The sequence below is a fragment of the Macrotis lagotis genome, chromosome 2 (genome assembly GCF_037893015.1).
Source record: "Macrotis lagotis isolate mMagLag1 chromosome 2, bilby.v1.9.chrom.fasta, whole genome shotgun sequence".
Classification (NCBI taxonomy): Eukaryota; Metazoa; Chordata; class Mammalia; order Peramelemorphia; family Peramelidae; genus Macrotis; species Macrotis lagotis.
The window spans coordinates 157,719,684-157,740,681 of NC_133659.1; the positions used below are offsets into that span (position 1 = coordinate 157,719,684).

General features: G+C 46.7%; 2 protein-coding genes across 13 annotated transcripts in view; one reads left to right on the plus strand and one right to left on the minus strand.

Annotated features, from left to right (window-relative positions):
• DCAF8 (DDB1 and CUL4 associated factor 8) overlaps window positions 1–20,998 on the plus strand; it is a 142,136-nt gene that overhangs the window by 45,196 nt on the left and 75,942 nt on the right. For 5 of the 12 annotated variants that reach the window (XM_074223100.1, XM_074223096.1, XM_074223095.1 and 2 more), the window contains exons 13-14: window positions 5,404–5,523; window positions 5,932–6,048. In XM_074223100.1, coding sequence (XP_074079201.1) covers window positions 5,404–5,523; window positions 5,932–6,048 — 237 coding nt within the window. Of the gene's footprint in view, window positions 1–5,403; window positions 5,524–5,931; window positions 6,049–6,594; window positions 7,767–8,963; window positions 9,324–15,233; window positions 17,099–20,998 lie in introns of those variants that run through there. The other 7 variants (XM_074223089.1, XM_074223091.1, XM_074223090.1 and 4 more) reach the window with 4 other exon arrangements.
• Window positions 9,186–19,320, minus strand: PEA15 (proliferation and apoptosis adaptor protein 15). The gene is made up of 4 exons (XM_074223104.1): window positions 19,180–19,320; window positions 12,329–12,519; window positions 11,538–11,693; window positions 9,186–11,311 (listed from the first exon to the last, which is right to left on the minus strand). The coding sequence occupies exons 2-4, from the start codon at window positions 12,498–12,500 to the stop codon at window positions 11,247–11,249; spliced, it is 393 nt and encodes a 130-aa protein (XP_074079205.1). The 5' UTR covers window positions 12,501–12,519; window positions 19,180–19,320; the 3' UTR covers window positions 9,186–11,246.

Here is a 20,998-nt window from a genome sequence, read left to right on the forward strand (position 1 = left end):
TTTGGTCTTGGAAATCCTCAAAAAAAAAAAAAGGAATGTTCCTCAGGTCTGTGTAACACCCTTCAGATTCTTTATTAATTTCAGGAAGGGAAGAACATGCTAAAAATCAGCATTTTTTAGATCAGTTATACACACACAAACTGTTGGCAAGAGGATTTGGATCATATCACTATTGACATTCTCACCATAAAGGGAACCAAAAGATAAAAGGAAGTAATAAATGGAAGGATGGCTTACAGGCATTCCTTGAAAGTTCAAATAAAGGAGCTAATGGAGTTGGTTTTGTCAGAGATGGCATATTTCATGGGATATTTTTTTAATCCCTAGATTATTATTCCTTTTTTTCACTGTGTTTATGATGAATGTAAGCACAAAGAAGATACTTTTTGCATAGATACTTGTTGCAGAGGATTAGGAGTTAATGAAATTCTATGAAAAATTTATTGTAAGACAGCATGTATTTTGATACACCTGGTGCATATAATGAAAAGGTGAGTCTGAAGAGGGAGGGTGTATGTGACCAAAAATAAAAATAAAAAATGTGTTGAAAATATGATTTGGAATCAAAAAAACAAGAAGCTTTAAAAGTTTTAGATTTCTTTGATAACATTATTCTAGTGTATTCAAAATAGTTTTTTCAAAAAGACAGACAAGCATCACTGCACATTGGGGAGCACTAAACAACCTTACAAAATGAAATTAACTATTTTAGTAGCTAAAGAATGACTGGTTACTGATATAGAAATTGTTTTCAAATCTTTGTGTTGTCAAACCACTGAATTGTTGGAGCAAAGATAACAATATGCAAATTTTAAGAATGAAATGATATAAAAAGAATTTCCATATTATTAAAGGAAGTGCAATCTGACTTAATAGCTATTGAGACCAAAAATGGAAAATGGATAAAGGAACAGCCATTAATATAAATCATCACTCTTCTCTTGGGTAGCTTAACTTAGACCAAAAGAATCTAGGAACCACTTTAACCAACAAATACTTGATCTTCTTGCTAGTCAGAGGAGCATAGCATTCAAATTATAATATTTGTAAAATTTTACTCAATGGAAAATGGAGGGTTATGAGCAATTTCATTTCATGAAAGAGAGCAAGGAATGGTGGAATGAAAAATGAGTTAAGCTTGTGAGTCAGTTAAGCCAGATCTTCACAAGCACATTTAGAAGTAAAATTTGGAAGCACAGCAAACAGATTGTTAGTGAAGATCTCTATTAAGGTTTCCTTAGCATAGTTTTTTCTTCATCAGTGAAAATAAGACCACCAGAATTGTAGCTCTGTCCCTGATGTGCTTACACTTACAAGAGGAAATAGAAATGACTCTCAAGAAAATAAAAATGGAGTTGTAAACTAGACCAAAAGTATGCAAGAAGTCTGTGGAAAGCAATTTTGAGAGTGCTGAGTAACTGATTTTCAAGATATCTGAAAATAGAGGAAGAAATCCAATAACTGGAGAAAAATGAATGCCGCTATTGCCAAAAATGATTAAGAAGTTATGAACTCAACCAGATGATTACTACATCATCTTTAAAATATTTAAGAACCACTTAAGCATGTATTAAGGGCTAAAAATATGAGATGCACCCAGATAGTCATTCTCAAAAAATATTTTATGGTAAGACTATCCCTTTAGTCACACTGTTGATTGGAAGGTTCAGTGGATATAAAACCCTCCACTTGCGTATTGTTTGTTGGTGTATTCCATATATATGGAAAGATCATAAAAGATACCTTGATATGTGCAACAGCCTAATTTGTTTTGTTCAATGATCTATTTACTCTTGGCATTTGAGGTATGAAATGGGAACCATGCTCCCCATAGATGTTTGCCACTGTTTTGGAAAAGGGCCAGCTCAGAGTACAAATTAACAAAGGCATTCCCTTTAGATGGTTTGGATAACATGCTAAGTGAATCATGCCCTGGACCCTTGTAGAGTTTCCTAAATGAGATCTATAGCCACTCTGGAGAGCTCAGCCTAACCATTTGAAAAACCAAGTAGATAAAGAATGCCAATTGTCTAGATTGTCTGATAGTTGGTGAGACAACTTGTAGAGTTGGTCCATCTGTAAATGTATTTTGAATAAATGCTGCAGTTGAATAGTGAACTGTGCTCATAATTAAATAGAAGAGAGTGATCACATTGCATGTGGTTTATTGTGAAGCTCTTTTAATGACCCTAAGCTTCTCCCTAATAAAAAAAAAAACCTGTTTTAAATACTAGTTTTCTTCTGGTGATGCTTTATGTTACTGAATCATGAAATACCACAGTCTCAAAAGTCTTAGTATGTTAGATTAGGCAATGGTGAATGTAAATAGGTTGCAATTTGCTAACAACAATGAACTTTTAAAATCAAAAAGCATAAATGTTATTGTTGAAGAAATATATGAATGGAAAAGGACATGGGCCAGTCATATGAGAACAAGTGATAACTACTGGTTAGCCATAATTCACAAGATCTAAAGGAAGACAACTTGCATTGATCCAGGTCATGGATTTGACCCCTTGTGGAAGATTTATGAGAAAGCATGGACAGATCACATAGGATAAGGAAAGTACAGATTCCTTCCTTTGTTGGAAGGAATATTTTCGTGAAAACATCCATTTAAGTATTACAGTAATAGCATGCATTTGCACAGTTTTAGTGTTTTAAAAGTGCTTTTCTCTTAAAACTCTCTGAAATAGGTTAGTATAAATATACTTCATTTCATAGATCAAAGAAGAAAAGTTAGTTCTATGACTGAACCAGTATTCTTACATTTGTCTTATTCAAGTTCTGATATTCTTTATTTGACAGTGATTACTTTGATAAAGGATTGCCTTAGAATTTTTATTCTTACCTCAGCTTAACCACTGGACCTAAGTTTGTAGTATAGCCAGAGATGCTAAAGCTGGAACTTATTTCATTTTGCTAGTTTTATCCTTCCCCCAGTTTCCTGCAAGAGATGGAGGAGAGGGAACTCAGATTCATCCTACTAAAATGAGCCCAGGTCTGAGTCAAAATTGGTTACCACCTACAGCAATTAAAAACAAACAACTAGCACAAACAAATCTTAAAGATGGATATATAGTTAGAAAGAAGCAGAGGAACTTTGTCACTTTTATTTGGAGTGGGGTGGAAAAATTATTATTCTCTCTTACCCCCAAACCCTCTCCTTAGGATTATTTCCAAAGAGATGAAATGAGCTGACACTTCCCAGGCTTAGAGCTTTCTTTGTTTTAGCATTCCAAAATGACAAGGCTGAGCAGCTTTAATACAGACCACTTTCTGATGAGCCAGTATGGGAAAAAATAAATGATCCAAACATCAATTCGGGAGGACATTTTCTTAGGAAAGAGATTCTCCAATCCTTATCAGTCTTGATTTAATGATTAGATTCTCAGTGCAGGAGGCAAAGGATCTAAATTAAGATTATTTACAGCCATATCCTTAACCCCTCTAAAAGTTAAATGATTCATTTGAGTCTATTTTTCCCCTTTTAGGTGAGTCCCATAATGCCACTAGACATAGGGCTTAACTCTGTATCTGAAATAGTAAACTTCATAGTAGTTTTATAAAATAAAATATAACTGGAAAAAAGGACTTAAGTAATTTAGTCCAGACCTCATTTTACAGGTGAGGGAAACTGAAGCCCATAGATGTCTGAAGCCAAGATTAGAAACAGGTCTTTTGACTAGGCCCTGTTTTTCTCTCTCAGTTCTTAATTACTCTTATTTATTACCATTCAGTTCATAAAGGAAAGAGGAATTCCTGTCTTCTTGGCACTGTGTTCTAAACTCAGTTTCCACTTAGCCCAATAACCAAGGCCACAGTTCTTTCCATTTGAACAAAGAATGCTGTTTGGATAAATTGCAGTATAAGCCATTTGGTAAAGTGATTATAGACACCTATCACTTCAGACGAAGGGCAAAAATGCAGACCATGACAAGTGTGTTCTAATAACTCCAAGTCTAAGTCCCCTCTTGCTGTTGTCTCTTCTTAAGCAAAATTCACAGTGTTGAGGTTAGGAAGAGCTTGTCTGAAGGGGTCTTTTGAACTTGACACTAACTAGTTCCATCTTCCTTTGGTCACATTTCCAGAGAAAACGAGGTGTCCCAACTCTTCTCCGCTCTTCTGCAAGGGACTGGGACTTAATGATGCTTTCCTTGTCTCTTTTTAATTAACGGAGTTATAAGCCAGTTGCCTAAGGGGGAAGGGATGGTGTTAGCATCATTAGTATGAGTTTCTGCTTCTTTGCTTAGTCTAGTATTGCCTGACCCTTCTCTGAGACTTTTTTTCATTTTTGTAAAATATAGGTTGAAGAGTGAAGACTTAAAGGAAACTAGTAGATTTCCTGTGATTTCCTTTGTTGTTCTTTTGCCTCCCGAGACTTCTGTGGGTGTATGGTGGGGTTATTTTTTTGTGTCTGAACCTGTCTGCTACAACAGGTGCAAGTATGGGGGAAAGGGGGTTTAGAGTGTGGACCACAAAGTGATTTTGGGACCATTCTTTCCTTCCAAGTTCTTTGTCTGTCTACATCTGACTCAAAGTTTGGAGATGCCTATTTCCAAGAGACCAGCTCTTCCAGGGAAAGGTGGGGTTATTCTTCTGCCCAATCAGAGGGTTTGTTAAGACCTGGTATTTTAGTTTTAAACAGCAGGGGGCAGAGGAGTCTTTATCTAGAAAGAACCATAAATGAAACAATTTTTCTTGGTTTGTGCCTGTCTGTCTTGCTTTGTAGCTGTACACAGAAGTGACCTTGACTTCATGGAATTTCTTTGTGTTAGAAAAAGGTCAAGAGGATGTTTTATTTAGGTTAGAGTCTTTGAACCCACATGGGTAGTCACAGAAAAGGTCAATTTGGGGGTATAAATGGATAATCTTTTTCCCAGAAGCCCAATTTCTTCTCTTTTATCTTCTTCATTGAGTAAACAACTTTCACTGACTGTTCTCACATTCATTTCTTCTTTTTGTGGGGGGAGTATGGGGACCATTTGGTGAAAACAACCCAAGACAGTCTCCTAGTCTCTGATGGATTGGAGCTCTGAGACTGGGTTAGGTTATATTTTGTGACAGGAATGCAGTGGGGAGAGTTGGTCAGGCAACTCATTATAGGGCTTTTGAGGGTGGAGTCAAATCATTGAAACATGTTGAGAAAACTGTATAACTCTGATCTTTAACCTTACTACCTCAGAACATCTTTTGGTGTCCTATCTCACCTATATGTAGAAGGTAGTTAGCTTAGGCTAGTGAAGTAGGTGTGCCCTTGTCTTTGGCCACTTCTCTAACACTAAAGCCTTCCTGCCAACCTTGTGAGAGAGAGGAACCATTGAAGAGCAAGCAGTGTTGCTGAAGTCCAGTTTTCCTTTCCTTCACACCCTGAATCAGTGCTTGTTCTTTACTTTTTCCCAGGTGAACTGTCTAGAGCCCCACCCCCACCTTCCTGTGCTGGCCACTAGTGGTCTAGACCATGATGTCAAGATCTGGGCACCTACTGCTGAGGCTTCCACGGAGCTAACTGGGTTAAAGGATGTGAGTGATCACTAACAAAAGTTGAGCACTTTTCTTCCCATCCTTCAATGCCTCCTTCACTGACTCCTCTTTGTAATAATGCATCCTTAGGTTTCTGCCTTTCACCTTCCCCAAATTATTGTCATTGTTCTTCCTTGACCAATACCCATTCTGGCTTTAAGGATCTCTCTTTCCATAATTGGTAGGAGGAGGAAGAAGAGTCTTTTGGATTCAGAACCAAATTCCTTGCCTGTTTAATTTTGAACCCAAGGGGTTCTTTCCCTGGCTCTAGCTACCCTCTGTACAAGTAGCCAGGGGATTTCCACCAATAGAGATATCCCAGTTTGGGGAATAACAACTCCAGACTTAAAGGTCAGGTAAGAGAACTCTAGGTTCTTCCTACTTAGGCTTTATTCTCTTGGGTTCCAGGTGATTAAGAAGAACAAACGGGAACGTGATGAGGACAGCCTGCACCACACCGATTTGTTTGACAGTCACATGCTCTGGTTCCTCATGCACCACCTGAGGCAGAGACGACATCACCGGGTAAGTTAGAATGGTGTAGGGAAGATCCCTTCTATCCTATTGTTCCCCCAAAATACTGTTTTTATGGAATTGAATTCCCCTCATTAGGAGGGTTAGAAAATGCTACTGCCCATCTCCCTCCCAACCCTTATTCCTGTTCTATAGAGAAAAAATGGAAAGTCTAGATTTGGTTTCTTTTGCCCACTTCAGCACCCTCCTACCTGGCCCAACCCCAAGAGAGCCACATGACAGCATTTTCCTTTGAAAGCCCTAACTCAAACAAGCACCACCATCAAATAGAACTGGCATGTTTGTCTCTTCCCCTCCCATGAAGTAGACATGCCAGGATTGTCTCTGTAGGAAGGATGCTAGGTTTCAGTGACCTATTAAATCTGAGAAGCTCCTAGCTTCCTCTCATAGAGAAATTGTTGGCAAAGGGGGAAGGTGTTCAGAATCCTTGCATCCTTATCTTTCAGTGATTCTTGTGGGCCCCAGTGTCCCCTTTCCTGGTTTTGAAGGGCCTGCCCTGGGGGTAGTCACTAACACAACCCCTCACCCCACCAACAGCGCTGGCGGGAGCCCGGGGTCGGGGCCACAGATGGAGACTCAGATGAGTCCCCCAGCTCCTCAGACACATCGGACGAGGAGGAGGGCCCAGACCGGGTGCAGTGCATGCCATCCTGAGAGCCCTGAACTTCCTCGGGAGGGATGAGGGGTAGGGAAGGGGAGACAGCTGGGCCAGTCTGCCAACCTGCTCTGCCTCTCTGGGGGCATGAGGCTGCCCCTCTCCTGATTCACCCGAGGCCCTCACATTCAGCAGCATTGCACTTTGGACTTTTTGCTTTAGAAAAAGAAAGACATCCAAGGGGGAAGGACAGACCGAAGGAGGGAGACAAAGCATTAAGATGCACAAGGGGTGGGTGGGGGGGGTTGAGCCCAGGATTGTGTTTGGTGGAGAGGTGCACGGGACTCTGCAAAAATGGCCTCTCCCCATACCTTTCTTTTCTTTTCTTTCTTTCTTTCTTTCTTTCTTTCTTTCTTTCTTTCTTTCTTTCTTTCGTTCGTTCGTTCTTTTTCGCTCTCTTTCCTTTTCTTTTCCTTTTTTCCTTTCTTTTGAGCCTGTTGTGTTAGTGTGTTTTTTTGGGGGGGGGAGGGCAGGGGGGTGGCAATATTGCTTTCCTTTCCTCTTTCTTGTTTCTTTGGGGGAGAAGGCCAAGGAATCTTTGGCTGCTCAGCACCAGGAAGCCAGATTGGGAATGGAGGGGCCACTCCCCCTTTGGTTTAGGTTTTTTGATTTTTTTTTCTCTATTTTTAAAGCCTGGGAAAATTGCATTTTCTCCACCTTCTCCCCCTTTCCCATCCCCTCCCCAATCCCTCCTTGTTCAGGGTAGTTCTCCCTGCTAGGACTCCTGCCTCTGAGCCCCAACTATCCCACTCACCTCTTCCCCTCTTTGTCCTCCTTTACATATCACAGTGTTTTGCACTTGATTTTGCCCCCTTCCTTCTCCTTTCATCTTCCACCTCACCACTTAGAAGATGGTGGCAAAGAGGTGGGGGAGAGGGTTAAGGAGGGGGGAAGGGGGTGTGGCTAGGAAGGATGTTAACTTTTCTGTTACTTTTAAGGAAATGTATGTTTGGCGGGGTGACGTCCCTTTCCCTATCACTGTTAGAGGCCTAATTTTATATCTATAAATATATTAAAAAGCAAATCAAACTTGGATGTCATCAAGTTAAAATTATTGTGAAGGTTTAAATATATGTTCTCTATGAATGCAATAAAGAGATGGGGTGGGAGGGTTTTAAGAAAGGGGAGTGGGATTAGTGATGGGGATGACAAGTGGAGTTAGCTTCCCCTTTTTGTCCCCAGCATACCGATTTGAGGTTTTCCTTTTTGGATCTTAGGAGTCTGGAGGAGGGGAATCTCCCTAACTTTAGAGCATAGCTGCCATGAGAAATAGGCAGGGCTTCTCATTACAATTTGGATGGTATCCTTCCTTCCCTTTGCCCCTCAAACTTTGCCTCTGCTCAGTTTTGGTGTTTCTTGTTTTTTGGTTCAGGGAATCCATTCTCTTAGAGCCAAATGGTGGCTATCCACTGGAAGCATGACTTGAACAGGGCCCTAGAAAGGCTGTCACTCTTTAAAACCTTTTTTTCTTTTTTTCCCTTAAAGACAGATCGATACACACACACACACACACACACACGTCATCCAACCCACATATCTCACTCTTCCCTGCAGAGCCAAAGCTCCCAAGAGAAACATTAGTTTTTGAGACTTCACTAACTCTTCTTCTCCAACCCCCCCCCCCCTTCTCCCCCAGTTTGGGGACACCAAGCAGGAGAGCTCAGCCCTGTGGAAGAATTTGCCAGTAGTACCAGTAGTGGAGTAAACTGGCTTGGGAATGGGTCCCTTTGCCTGGGCATTGGTGGGGAAATAAAGAAAAATCAAGGGGAAATTATGGCCCTGAAGCCCCTGGCCCTGTATATTCTTGCTGCTCTTACTATGCTTCCTTTAGTCCCAGCCTTCCACCACGCCCAATCAGGGAACATGCTTCCTTGATCTAGAGCAGTAAAATTCTTCCTAGGCCTGACCAGTTGGGGAAGAAGATGAGTTGGATAAAGATGTCCTTGGATTCTTCTCTCCCTAACACTTTACCTAGCAGCTCTCAAGCCAGATGTTAACTATACAACCCCCCCCCCCCCCCCATGAAGGATGTGTGGGAAAACTGAGTGGTCTGAGTCCCTTATTGCTCCTAGGGTGAAGTGGGTTGGTGGGGGACATAAAGCACTCTGGAGTTTGTTGTATTTTCTCTCAGTAAAAGCTTTTTTTCTGACTTTCTTTGCTGCCATGTGTGGTATATGGGATCTTCACTGAGGGCCCTTACTCCTTCTTACATAAGTATCTGGCTCTCTCTGACCCCCTTTTCTACCCTCAGGAATTCCAAGTGACCTCAGAAGAGACTTTTTCAGACTCCCAAACCTGAATTTGGCACTAACTTAATGAAGCTTATGAAGGGGACCTGCTCCAACTTCTACCTAGACCCCTGTTGTTAAAAAAAAAAAACACAATTGCAAAAGAGGCAGTGGCAGCATTTGGTGCTGTGGAGCTTTCATAAATTTCTGAATTCTGATTTCTCATAGATACTCCAGAACCATGGTTGTGTTCAGTACAATCACCTTTATTCCAGGGTTAGAACAAGGCCGTGCATACTGCAGACAGAGGGGGGCACAGGGAAACAGGGAGACTCTCACTGCAGTGCAGGATAATGGGAGGGTAGGTTAGTATTTTTTTTTTTTTAAATATAAAGAGAAACCAAGGGACAGGGAATTTTAAAACTAAGGTATCCCTGCCTTTGTTCCTCCTCCCCCTTCCCTCTCAGCTAAGGGTGAGGTGACACCTCTCCTACACTAGTAGTATATACCCCCTAACATAGGAAGTAAGAGCTCATTTCTCTTCCCAATCCCACCAATCTCCTGTTTGCTTTGGGGAAAAGGAGCCGGCGTCCCCTTAACTCCTAGGGAAAAGCCAGATAGGACTAAGGGGTCTCAGGAAGGTCCTTAAGGCAAAACCGCGGAGTGTATAGAGGTGTTTGTTAAGGCAGGTATCTGCAGCAGTGGTAGGACAGGGAGGTGAGCATAAGAGTTTGGGGTATTTGGGGTACTCTAGCCCTCTGGCTTCCCTTTTCCAATAACTTGCTTAACCCTCTCACTTTCTTTCTACTCTTACTCCTTCCCTAGAAGCATCAAATACAAAACTTACTCTAAAACAACACTAGGCTTGAACATGATTTTTTTTTTTAACTTTTATGTAGTGGTCCTTCATTGCCCCCCAATTCCCCCCACCCCCCTTTCCCCAAGCTCTCTGGTCTGACCTAGACAATAAGTTATCGCTAGAAACCACAAAAGGGCAAACATGGCAGTGCGGGTTTAATATACATATATGTAGAATATATATGTACACACAGTTAGCACGGTCAGGGTAGGGAGGGGCATCTTGGGGTCCATAGGCTGGGGTCAATACCCCCTAGTGGCTTGGCTAGGAAGTGGCCAAAAACCCAAGGAGCCAGGAAATGGGGCCAAGTAGAGGAGTGATATCAGTGCTACCTGTCCCAGACTGAGCCAGGTCTCTTGTCTAGGGGTGCATGATTAGTGCAAAAGAAAATACTGTAGTTTCCCCCCTCCCCTTCTCTATTGTCTGGGGGCATTCCAAGTTTGAAGTGATAGGGACAATTCCTTAGTAGCCAATGGTGGGGGCATGAACCCTGAAAGTAGGGAATGGATTGGGATTGGAACCCATAGGACCTGTCCTTGGGCCCAGAAAGTGTTTTTCTTGTTGGGTGGGGGGACTGTTTTGATAATAGGCCTCCAGTCTTCCTCAGGCTCAGGGTATAACTGAAAACAGTCACGAAAGAGGAATGGAAGAGCAAGGGAAGGTCCCCCTGCTCCCTGCTATCCTCCCCTGGGCTTTGGCCTCCCACTTCCTCTGCCATTCTAGAGAGGAACACAAACAGGGGTTTCAACATTAGAGAGCTTCTTACACCCATCTCAGGTGAGAGAAAAGTGAAAAAGGGTTGGTTTATTCCCATCCTTCCATCCTATTAGAGAATGGAGGGAGGGCATTGAGGGGATCTGCCTGATATTTCAGCTGTGGTGCGTGAATCTCATTCTCAGTGAGTCTTCCCCAAGGGGGAGCTCGAGTCCATTCCTGGGCCATCTTGGCCTAGAACTACTTTATTCTTTCCTTATGTCCTCTCTTCTCAGCCCATTCAGGGCCCTTCCCAACCCCTCAACTTTCTTAGTTTTTACTCATCCCAATCTTTCCTCATTTCACTGGGAAAAATCAACTCCCCCTTTGCTCCTAGACTTTTTTGTGGGGAGCATAGAGAGGTAAGGGAGCGGAAGTGGCAGATGCAGGGGGAATGTGCTGATTTCTATTTGCATAGAAATAGCCCCCACCTCCCCCTGGAGTGGGGGGGACTAAGACCCCATACCCTCCCCCCCCCAGGGAGGGGGGACTAGGCGAGCTAGACGGACAGACAGACAGCCAGAGCGTGCGCACACACACACGCGCACACACACAATTGGGAGTGGTTAAGACCAGGTTAGTGAATAGGTAAGGTAGGGGGTGGTGGTGCAGTTCTTGCCCCTGCCCCCTCCTCAGGAGGATGGGGGTGGTCCATTGAAGGTCCAACCTTCCTCCTCTTCCTCCTCTTCCTTCTTCAAGCCTTCTTTGGCGGAGGAGCCAGCTTGATGATTTCTTCCTCTGAGGGCTGCCGGATGATGTCTGGGGAAAAGAAGGGGTTCTTAATGAGGGGAAACAAGACCCTGTCTGTCCAGGGATCATAAATCAAGCATATGGAGGCCTGGCCCCTTCCCCAGTATGCAAGGAGTCCTGTGGTGGAAGGGAATTGGGCATAAAGACAAGGCAGAAGATGACTGTGCCAGGGGGTGGGATATGAGAGGAAATGGGAGGTTAGCTACTTATGGGCTATCTCAGCAGTGTTTCATACCTTTGTACTTCTTGGCACTAGGGATTCGGGTCAGTTTAGTATCCAACTCATCCTCTTCAGAGATCTTGAGCACACGGGTCCTGTAGTCAACCACCATGGTAAGCAGGTCTGGGCGCCTTGAAATCTCAAAGATGTGCTCTATGTAGGAGAGGTTATCTGGAAAGATGAGGGCAAGCAAAATGGAGCTGGCAGTGAGGGCACACATCTCCCCAGATTTGTATTCTACCTCCCTGACCCTTCAGGGGATTAGAGCCAAAACTGAGCGTAGACGAGGAAGGTGGAGGAGTTTGGAAATAGTTCTGGAGACCGAGACTCAAAGTGGTTAAGAGCCTTGTCCATGGTCACACTGTTAGTAAAGGTTGGAGCTACCATTCTAAAAGCACAGTGCTGCTAGGGAACCAGTGCCAAGTGTGTCTGCATCATTATAGATTTAAGGTATAGTGTGGATCAGGTTTTAAGCTGGTGAGGAGTAACCCTGCTCTGCATATCCCCACACCATCTGATTTTCCACAGTACTGCACCAGCAAGTACTTCTCCACAGAAATTCCAATTATAATATTTGAAGAAAATTTCTCATGTAGGACTGGACAAAAGTCTGGGAGAGTTAGGGAAAAAAGCTAAGTAGACAAGCCTTCCCCTAAATGAGCACTTCTTGGGCAAACAACCGCTTCTTGTTCCTGCCCCCAACTTCAGCAGGCAGATGGCCAGAAATAGATCTCTAAGTGTGAAAGTCTTAGGACATCCTGAAGCTCCTATTCTCCATCAAGGGCCCCCCCCCCCCCCACACATACCTTTGTCCAACTTATTGTGGGTCTCAAGGAAGTGAAACCAGGCACTACCAGTGGTGATCTCCTCACTCTTCTCACTTGGAATATCTTCTTTGCAGGCAGACTTAAGCTGTTCCAGGTCCTCATGGGTAATATTGTCAGTCAGGTCCTGTAGGAGGGTCCCGTACTCTGCCATGGTTGAAGATTCCAGGGAACTGAACCAGGAAAAAGGAATTTAGGCCTTGCTTGATCTCATTGTCCTCACTGGTCACTAAAGGCACCCATGTGCTCACCCTTTCTACTTGAGTAAAACCAGTTTTAGTTGCCTTTTGACAATCAAGGGAAGATGGACCTTACCTCCTTCCATCCAGATCTTCCAGGTACATGGGGGGGGGGGGCGGTGTTTAGTAAAATCAGAAAGTGCTTAAGGGAAAAGAAGGCGCAAGCCTTGACTATTTGAGGAAAGATATTCTGCCCTGGAGGAGGAGCTGTAGGAAGGTGGGAGGCAAGGAAATGAGTCGGGGGAAGGGACCACAAAGACAGACACACCCCTTTCCCTACCCCCCATTTTTTCCTTTTATTTCCCCTCTATCAGTAACCCTGGCAACAGCTCCCCTGACGGAGGAGGCGGTTACCATGACAACCTAGCTTCTGACTTTCTCACCCACTGTCTACTCCCCCCCCCCCAAAAAAAGTCGCCTAACTACTGAAAGTGGCTAAAAGGAAGGTTTATGAAGGGAATATTCAGCACAGAAACCCAAGAATCTTAATTTCCCTCCTCTGCCAGAGGAGCTTGGGCCTTTTCTCCTACCAGGGTAGCATTCCTTCAAAACAGGATAAGGAAGTCCCTCTTTCCCACAGAGATCTGGCCTAGGAGTTCCAGCTGTACTCCCCACTCCCCTCATCGAGTTACTTTTGGAAGGAACCCTGCTCCCCTGTAATGGCCCCTCTGTGTTCAGTACTGCATTCAACCCCCTGGGGAAGGCAGGGAGCAGTGGTCCCTTCATCTCCTCCCTTACCCCCTCCAGGGTTTTTTCTATCCTCAGACTGGCCCATAGCTCCCACTCACCCTTTTCTCTCCCAGGCTTTGTGGTCTTTTGTACGTCCCCCGCGCCCAGGAATACCAAGCGGCTGGTGCTGGCCCCCTGCCCAGTTCCCAGGCTGGCTGGGTGGCATTGGGGGTGGGGTGGGGAGAAATAAGGGTTTCTAGGGTGGTATCAGAATAGAGGTGGGGATAGACTAGGTCCACAATTGTCCTTTCTGGGTCAGCCTCCCTGCTCTCTGGTTTGTCTCGCTATCTCTCCCTTCTACACATGGATTCCTTCTCCCAACTTTAACTTTTCCAAACCTTTGTCCAACCCTGGTCCTGTTGGGATTTATAGGACTTGGGGTCAGAGGACCTGGGTCTGAATTTCTACTCTGCCACTTGCTCCCTGTGTGAACATGAGCAAGTCACTTTAGCCTCAGTTTCTTCTGTAAGTGGAGGGAATTTAATTCAATACCAGTTTCCTTCCACTTCTAAATCTATGATACCATAATCTTGGCTGCATCTTCACACATAAACCCTGCTTTTTTGGTCCTTATTTCCAATCTTTATCCACTGAAACTTGATATCACTTGCTCTTGTCCCATTCTCCTGACAAGTTTAAGGAGAGATGCAAAGACCAGATATAGTTTAAGCTCCCTCTAGGTCCCTATGCTGTTTTGGGTTGTTTTTTGTTTTGAGATATACAAATAAAGGAGAGGGACTGGGCCCGTAGTGGGATGGAACAGTTTAAACATTGGAAAGAATGTCTTCCTCACTCCTGGAGATATGAATCCCTCTTGAGATTGACCTAGGAATAGCATCGACTGGTGGAAGGGTGAGATGTTGGATGACCTCAACTTTTTTCCCTCCTCCCAGCCTTCTCTAAATTGAGGTTGACCACAAAAACCACATCTTAACACACCCCTAACACTGCTCTGCCCCATACATACACACACTTCCTGGTTCACGGGGAAATTGAGGCAGAACCAGGATGCTGGAAGTCCCAGTCCTAGTACCCTGCTCTAACTAGGAAAAACAAGATTCCCTTAGGGCAAGAACTGTCACATACACGAAGAATCAGAATCAAATATGTTCCTCAATGAGCCTGAGCCACACAGGCACACAAACTCACACCTTGGTGCAGTCAGAAGGGCTCAGTGGTGGCCACAGGCTCTGGCTGGGCTGAGAACAATGCTCTTTGCCTGTCAGCACCAGGAACTGTCTCCACCCAGAAATCTAGGTCACAGCCAGCTAGCTCCTATGCTGCCCAACCCCCTTTCCCCAGGACAGGCAGAATGGGTGGGATGGAAGATGATGGGAAGGGCAATGAGATATGGGGAGTTTGGGGGGGGGCAGGGATAGGGCATGGGAACTGAAAAGAGCAGAAAAGTCAGGAAAAGCTAGGATGGAACAGGTCATCCACATGGTGAGATAGCAACAGTACCCATGAAGGGTCCATATGGGTCAAGGGGGGGAGGGTAGCCTGTGAGTCAGGGAAGATGGGTGTATGCTACATACATTTGGGAAGCAAGCTAATTTTTATGGGTATATCAATCATCTTGACAGTCATACACTGTCATATGTCTTTCTGAGGAGAAATAGTGACTTGGAGTCATGGGTACCAGTATGACATCTACAAGGGACGTGAGACCTAAATCCAGATGGGGCTGAGAAGTGAGTGTGTGTGTGTGAGAGAGAGAGAGACAGAGACAAGAGACTGTGTGTCAGTCTGTCTCTGAGGTCAGGGAGAGGAAAAGGCTACTGAATTAAGGCAACAATGATCAGGCGGATTCCTGAATAATCACAGGGAGGAGGAAAGAAGCAGATAAAAACTCAGTCTCCCTATGGCAACTCTGGCTGGGCAGAGGGTCCCCTTTCACCCCCACTACTTTTTACACACAGGGACTCTTGGCCTGGCCAAGGAAGGACTGCTTCAGGATGAATGGAGGTAAGACTTCTGGAGGACCCAGAAGCAACAGCTAAGGCATTTTCCTCCTTGCAGAGAACCTGGGTAACAGCATAGAATCAGAACCTTGGCAAACAGTCCAGCCTTCAAGGAGCAGGGCTGGTGTCCATCATGCCTCTCACTAGACTTCCTGGGCATCCAGGCACACTAGATGCTCCAAATTTTTGTGTAAAACAGAATGGAACTCGAGGTTTCATCTGAGTCCTGGGCCTCTGACGTGTGCTACTCTGCCTGATACTGTCTGTTGTTACTTACTCCCTTGCAGTTCATACCTCCTCTCCTATCCCCAAGCCAGGACCTCATGAGGTTTTGGGGCAACTCTACTTGTCCCCACTCTGGGGAGTCATTCTTCCAGAGGGCTGGTTCACTGAATGCTCCAGCAGCACCACACTGGACCCAGCTGGCTCTGGGTGGAGGACAGGATACCCAGGCAGGAACCCGGAACCAGAGCAGGAAGTCCCCTTCCCTTCATGCTCATTCTCCCGACTCCTTACTGTTTCCTTGAATCTTCCTTAGTTCCTTCCTCTCCCCCTCTTCTCTCTCCTGCTTCCAGGGCTCCCCTGAAGTAGATTCCCACAAACAGGTTAGTCTGGGCCAGTCCAAGCAAAAGATTGGGGGGATAAGTACTGGTTTAGTAAATGTTCATCAATCATAAATTGGAATGGAAATTGCCCAGCCACTAGAGTGGGAGAGGTAAATTTGAAACTGGGAGCAGAGGCTGAGACAAGGACTTCATAGGGGATAGAGGGAGGAAAAAAATAGAACTTCAGGTTGGTAGGGGAGGCTTTGCGAGGAAGGCACAGCAAACACTTGGGAGGAATAAAAAGATTGGGTTGGGGGCAAGAACTAATGGTAGGGACCGCTAAAGGAATATATCTACACACATTGACATTAAACAAACCTTGAGCAAGTCATTCCCTCTCTAAGCCTCAGTTTACTCATTTATAAATAAAAAAAGGTTGGACTCCATGATCATTACAGTCATTTCTAGCTCTAATTCTGTATTGTACAACTTTTCCCCAAACTGGGGGTGGTTGAACCAACTTTTTGTCTGTGTTAGGGGTAATAATCACATTCAATACTGGAAATGGAGACAAATTCTGTTATAGAGATTGAGGGGAGTTTTTCTTCACTCCAAGCACTGGGACTGACCACATTTTAGGTCCTATGGAACAAGGAAGGGCTACATACCCCATATTGAAGGACCTCTACATTTCCAAACTGCTATCCACGCCCCCTTTTCCTTCCTCTCTCCCCGCCATGAGTATCTGATGCCAAATTCCCCAGTAAGCTCAGGATAATGCAGTGGGAGTCAGAGGATTAGGAGGCCCAACCTCTGCTCCCACATCTGTTTTAAGCTACCCCAGCACCAGGCACTGGTTCTGAGGAAGGGGCAGTGAAAAAAATGGAAGATAGAACTGTAGTTGCTGTATCTGTGACTCCCAAGGAGGTTGAATCTTCTAGTGTTGATACTCTGATCTGTCCAGAGAGGGGCAGGAGGGGTGGGAAGTGGCTAGATAGAAATAATGCAACAAAATACACCATAAGAAACAGTGAACATAGGAATTCAGAGACGCATAGGAAGGTAGGAACCGTATAATAAGCAAAGCAGGAAAAACTAAATGTAACAACAATGTAAAAATACAAAGAACAAAACAGTTGAAAATATGGCCTAAATTTTGGTCTCAAATGAGGATATATATCCTTCCCCTCTGTGAAAAAAACTGGAAATCTCATATAATGTGACCCTTGGTTTTTCAACTGATTTTTTTCTGTTGTTTTTAGGGATGGTTCTCTGGGAGGGGGAAGGAAAGAGGAATATTTTGAGAAAATTTGTGATGTAAAAATAAAAGATTAATTTTAAAAAGTTCTAAGTGTGAAAAGGGAAAGAGGCTGACAGGGTAGGCTAAAGACCAAGAAAGGCATTTCCTTGTCATGATTTGAAGGAATACGTCTTAATGCTGAGTGCCTTAAATCAATATTTAACTCTTAGTAGAGTGTATGTTCCTTGAGGGCAGAAATTGTTTCTTTCCCTAGTAACCCAGTATAGGGATTGGCATATAGCAGAAATTTTATGAATTCTTGAATTAAATTATTTTTATTCTGGGTCTGGAGATCCACTTTTCATTGTTTCTGCCTGCTCCCCCTAAGATGGAAGAACTGAATTCTTCTCGGTAGAAATTCCCTTTTTCTTTTTCCCTTTTCTTTCCCCTCTTCTCCATCTTCCATTTATGTCTCTGTCTCTCTCCCAAATCACTCTGCTTGTTATTGTCCTGTGTCATTTCTCATTTCTTCTTCCCTCCCTTTTCCTTGCCTTAATCTCTTTCCTCTTCTTGACTGACATGCCCTCCTCCTCACTCAATTTTTCTTCCTCCTTCCTCGAGATTTTTGTCCCAGGCAGGCATCCAGATTGAGATTAGAGCAACCCCATCCCTCTTTCCCATGACTCAACCTTTCCATTAAGAGCAACAGGTACTCAGGACTCCTAGAATTTCTTCTTTATCTCCCCCCCCAACCCACCCCACTCAGTGAGGTGCCCTAGGGTACATCTAAGTCCCTTGCCCAAGGAAAGAGGGGAGGTAACCAAGCAACCTACAGTGTCCAAGTCAAGGGGGGGGGGAGTGTTTTTTGAGGTTACCTGTGTGTGTGCATGAAAGTCTTATTAGTAAACCTGGCTTTGGGAGTTTGTGTGAATGTGTGAGGTTGACTAGTACAGACCCTTAAACATTTCAAGGTAACCGTGTGTGTGTGTGTGTGTGTGTGTCTGAAGTGCCCCATCTCTCCCCAGTGGGAGGTTGGGGCAAAGAGGATTCCCTTATTACTAAGCCCCGGCCATGCTGGGTCCAAGCACGGGCATTAGAAGAGGCCAGAGGAGCAGGCAGTGGAGGGCACAGCTGGCAATTTCCCTAAGTGTGTTGAACCACAAAGGGAACTGGCAATTAAAGTGATTATGGCTGTGCCAGTCCTGGGGGCCAGAGGCACACGAACTGCTCAGACAGAGGCCTCCTTCCTCACCTCCCTGTTTTCGGCCGTCGGGAGGGCGCAAAGCCCGAGGTGGTGTCAGAGCCCCGTCCTGCGCCCGTCTGTTCCCCCCGCACTGCCCGGGTGGTGACTCGCTCTCAGCCCCGACTGACTCATGCTCGCGCCCCCCCCCCCCCCCCCCGCACCGAGGCGGAGCTGGGGGGCCCGGGCCGCGGCCGGGGCGCCCGCACCTGGGCTGCGCGGTCAGCTGACATCCAGCCCCCTTAGCCTGACCCCCCGGCCCCACCCAGTCCGGAGGGAGGAGCCACGGTTGCCCGGGGCAGCCCTCGCACACCCGCAGCTGCCCCGTGGCCGCGGCCTCCGCCGAGCCCCCCGATCCCTAGTGCTCGTGGGGGTGGGAGTGGGGATGAGGCTACGCAGAGCATCCAGCGCCGTGTGCGCGCGTGTCTGTGCGCGCGCGTGTGCCTGCGTGTGCGCGCGTGTGCGTGGATGGCATCGGTGTGTCCCCGTTACACCGCGCCCCCTCCGGGGCCGCCCCCTCCCCACTCCCGCAGGGTGGCTCCCGCTCAGCCCGGCGCGGGCTGCAGGAAGCCGAGGGGCTCCCTCTGCGCCCCCCTTGAACGCCCCCAGCAGCCCGAGGATCAGGAGACCCCCCCCAACGAAGACGTCTAGTGGGAGCCCCCTGCAACAGCCAGGGGCCGGGGTCCCCGGACCCCAAGACGGGGGCTGCGGCGGGGCGGGAGGGGTGGGGGAGGGGCGGGAGCCGGCCGGGGCCGCGCGCTGGGCGGGAAGCGCCTCCGAGCCGCGGTCGCGGAGCCCGGGGGCACACGTGCCTCCGAGGCCGCCCCGGGGCGCGGGGGCTCCGGCCCGCCCCGCCCGCCCTGCCCGGGGCCCCCGTACCTGTGCGGAGCCGAGCGCGCGGGGCCGGGCCGGGCACTCCGGACTGCCCTGATTCCTGACCAGCCTCGGGAGCCGCCGCCGCCGCCGCCGCCTCTTCCGCTGCTGCCGGAGCCCGAGCCCCGAGCCCAGCGCCGCCTCGCCCCACCCGGCCGGCCGTGATGTCAGAGCCGGGGAGGGGCGGGGGGCGGGAGCGGCCGCCGCGGGGGCGGGGGCGGGGGCGCCCCGGGGCCCGCCCCTTCCTCTCCGCGGGCGGGAGGGAGTGGGGGGCCGCCCCCGCAAGCCGGGCCTCAGTTTCCCCGAGTTGGAGAGGGAAGGGGGGGATGGCGGCCCATGACCTACATCGCTACGTCCCGCGGGTGGGGGGGGGGCCCGCCAGGCCCCTTCCTTAGTCTAACAGCTGAGCCCCCCGGGCCGCGGCACGCTCCGCAGAGAGCCCCCCTCGTTGTCTAACATGAAGTCCGGGCCGCAGGGCAGAACGCCCCAAAGACCCCCGAACTGATGCAGCAGGCGGGGTGCAGAACCCCAGAGAAGTGCGTGCGGGGCCGCAACATTGTAGCCACGGCCCCTGTGCGCATCCCCCGGCCCACGGGGCCCAGGCAAGCTCTCCAGAGAGGCCTGGTGCACCCGGAGCGCAGACTGAAGCAGAGCTTTGTTCTCCCTGGCTCTCTCTCTCTGCCTCTCTGTCTCTCTCTCTCTCTCTGTCTCTCTCTGTCTCTCTCTGTCTCTCTGTCTCTCTCTGTCTCTGTCTCTGTCTCTCTGTCTCTCTCTCTCTCTTGTCTCTCTGTCTCTGTCCCTCCCTCCCTCCCTCCCTCCCTCCCTCCCTTCCTTTCACATGGCTAATGCGGACATTTGTTTTGCATGACTTCATATTTGTAAGGGGTTTTGAATTTCTTGCTTTTTCAATGGGTGGGGGAGGGGTTCAAGATAGAAAAAGTCTGGAAATGAAAATAAAACTGAATGGGGGAAAAAGGTTTAGGATCTGGGCCGGCAATATGCAAAAATAGACAATTAGCTTGCAAAACAAGTTAGGTTAGGAACTACTATTCTGTGGGCGAAAGTATGAAGTCTGGGTGGGGGGGTGTCCAGACCCTGCCAGTGTCCTGGGCTAGTGACTCTCACTTCCCCTGCCAGAACCCTCTGGGGCTTTCCTGGCTCCCCAAAACAGCTAGATTAAAAAGAAAGAGGAATAAGGAAGTGGTTGTCCTCTTTTTGACATCGACCCCCCCCCCTTTGAGTTTCCTTGTCTCACCAGTTTACCTTGAGGGAGAAAGAGACCCTGAGCTGAATGATATCAGACCCACCAAGACAATCTGGCTCCTTGTAAGAGGCCTGTTAGTCCTTCCCTAGCAAGCATTTCTTGGGGGGGGGGGGTTCAGACTGAGAGCTGGGCTTAATGATAGGCAATATAGACCCCCACCAAAAATACAACATAACACCCCTTTTTGCATATTTTTTTTTTTTTTTGTGAATGCACAGATAATTTCAGGGCCTAGGTGGCGCAGTGAATAGGGCATTGGGTTTGGAGTCAGGAAGACTTTCTGAATTCAGATCCCTCCTCAGATGCTAGCTATGTGATCCTGGGCAAGTCATTTAACCCTATTTACCTCAGTTTTTCCATCTGTCAAATAACTTGGAGAAGGAAAAGGCAAACCACTCCAATTTCTTTGCAAGAAAACCTCAAATGGGGTCATGAAGAGCTGACTGAAAACAACTCAGCAATAATTGCCAAGCAATCCCACACTTCACTTAATATAAATATTCATTTTGTGGTGCCATATGTGTTTCAGAGGACAATAGGAAAAATTATTTGTCCATACTT

Excerpts from the sequence above, each read along its gene's own strand:
- PEA15 (XM_074223104.1), bottom strand. The coding sequence starts at position 12,500 with ATGGCAGAGTACGGGACCCTCCTACAGGACCTGACTGACAATATTACC. Across the intron at positions 11,694-12,328 it reads CCACAATAAGTTGGACAAAG|ATAACCTCTCCTACATAGAG; the intron begins GTATGTGTGGGG and ends TCATCTTTCCAG. Across the intron at positions 11,312-11,537 it reads TAGTGCCAAGAAGTACAAAG|ACATCATCCGGCAGCCCTCA; the intron begins GTATGAAACACT and ends TCTTTTCCCCAG.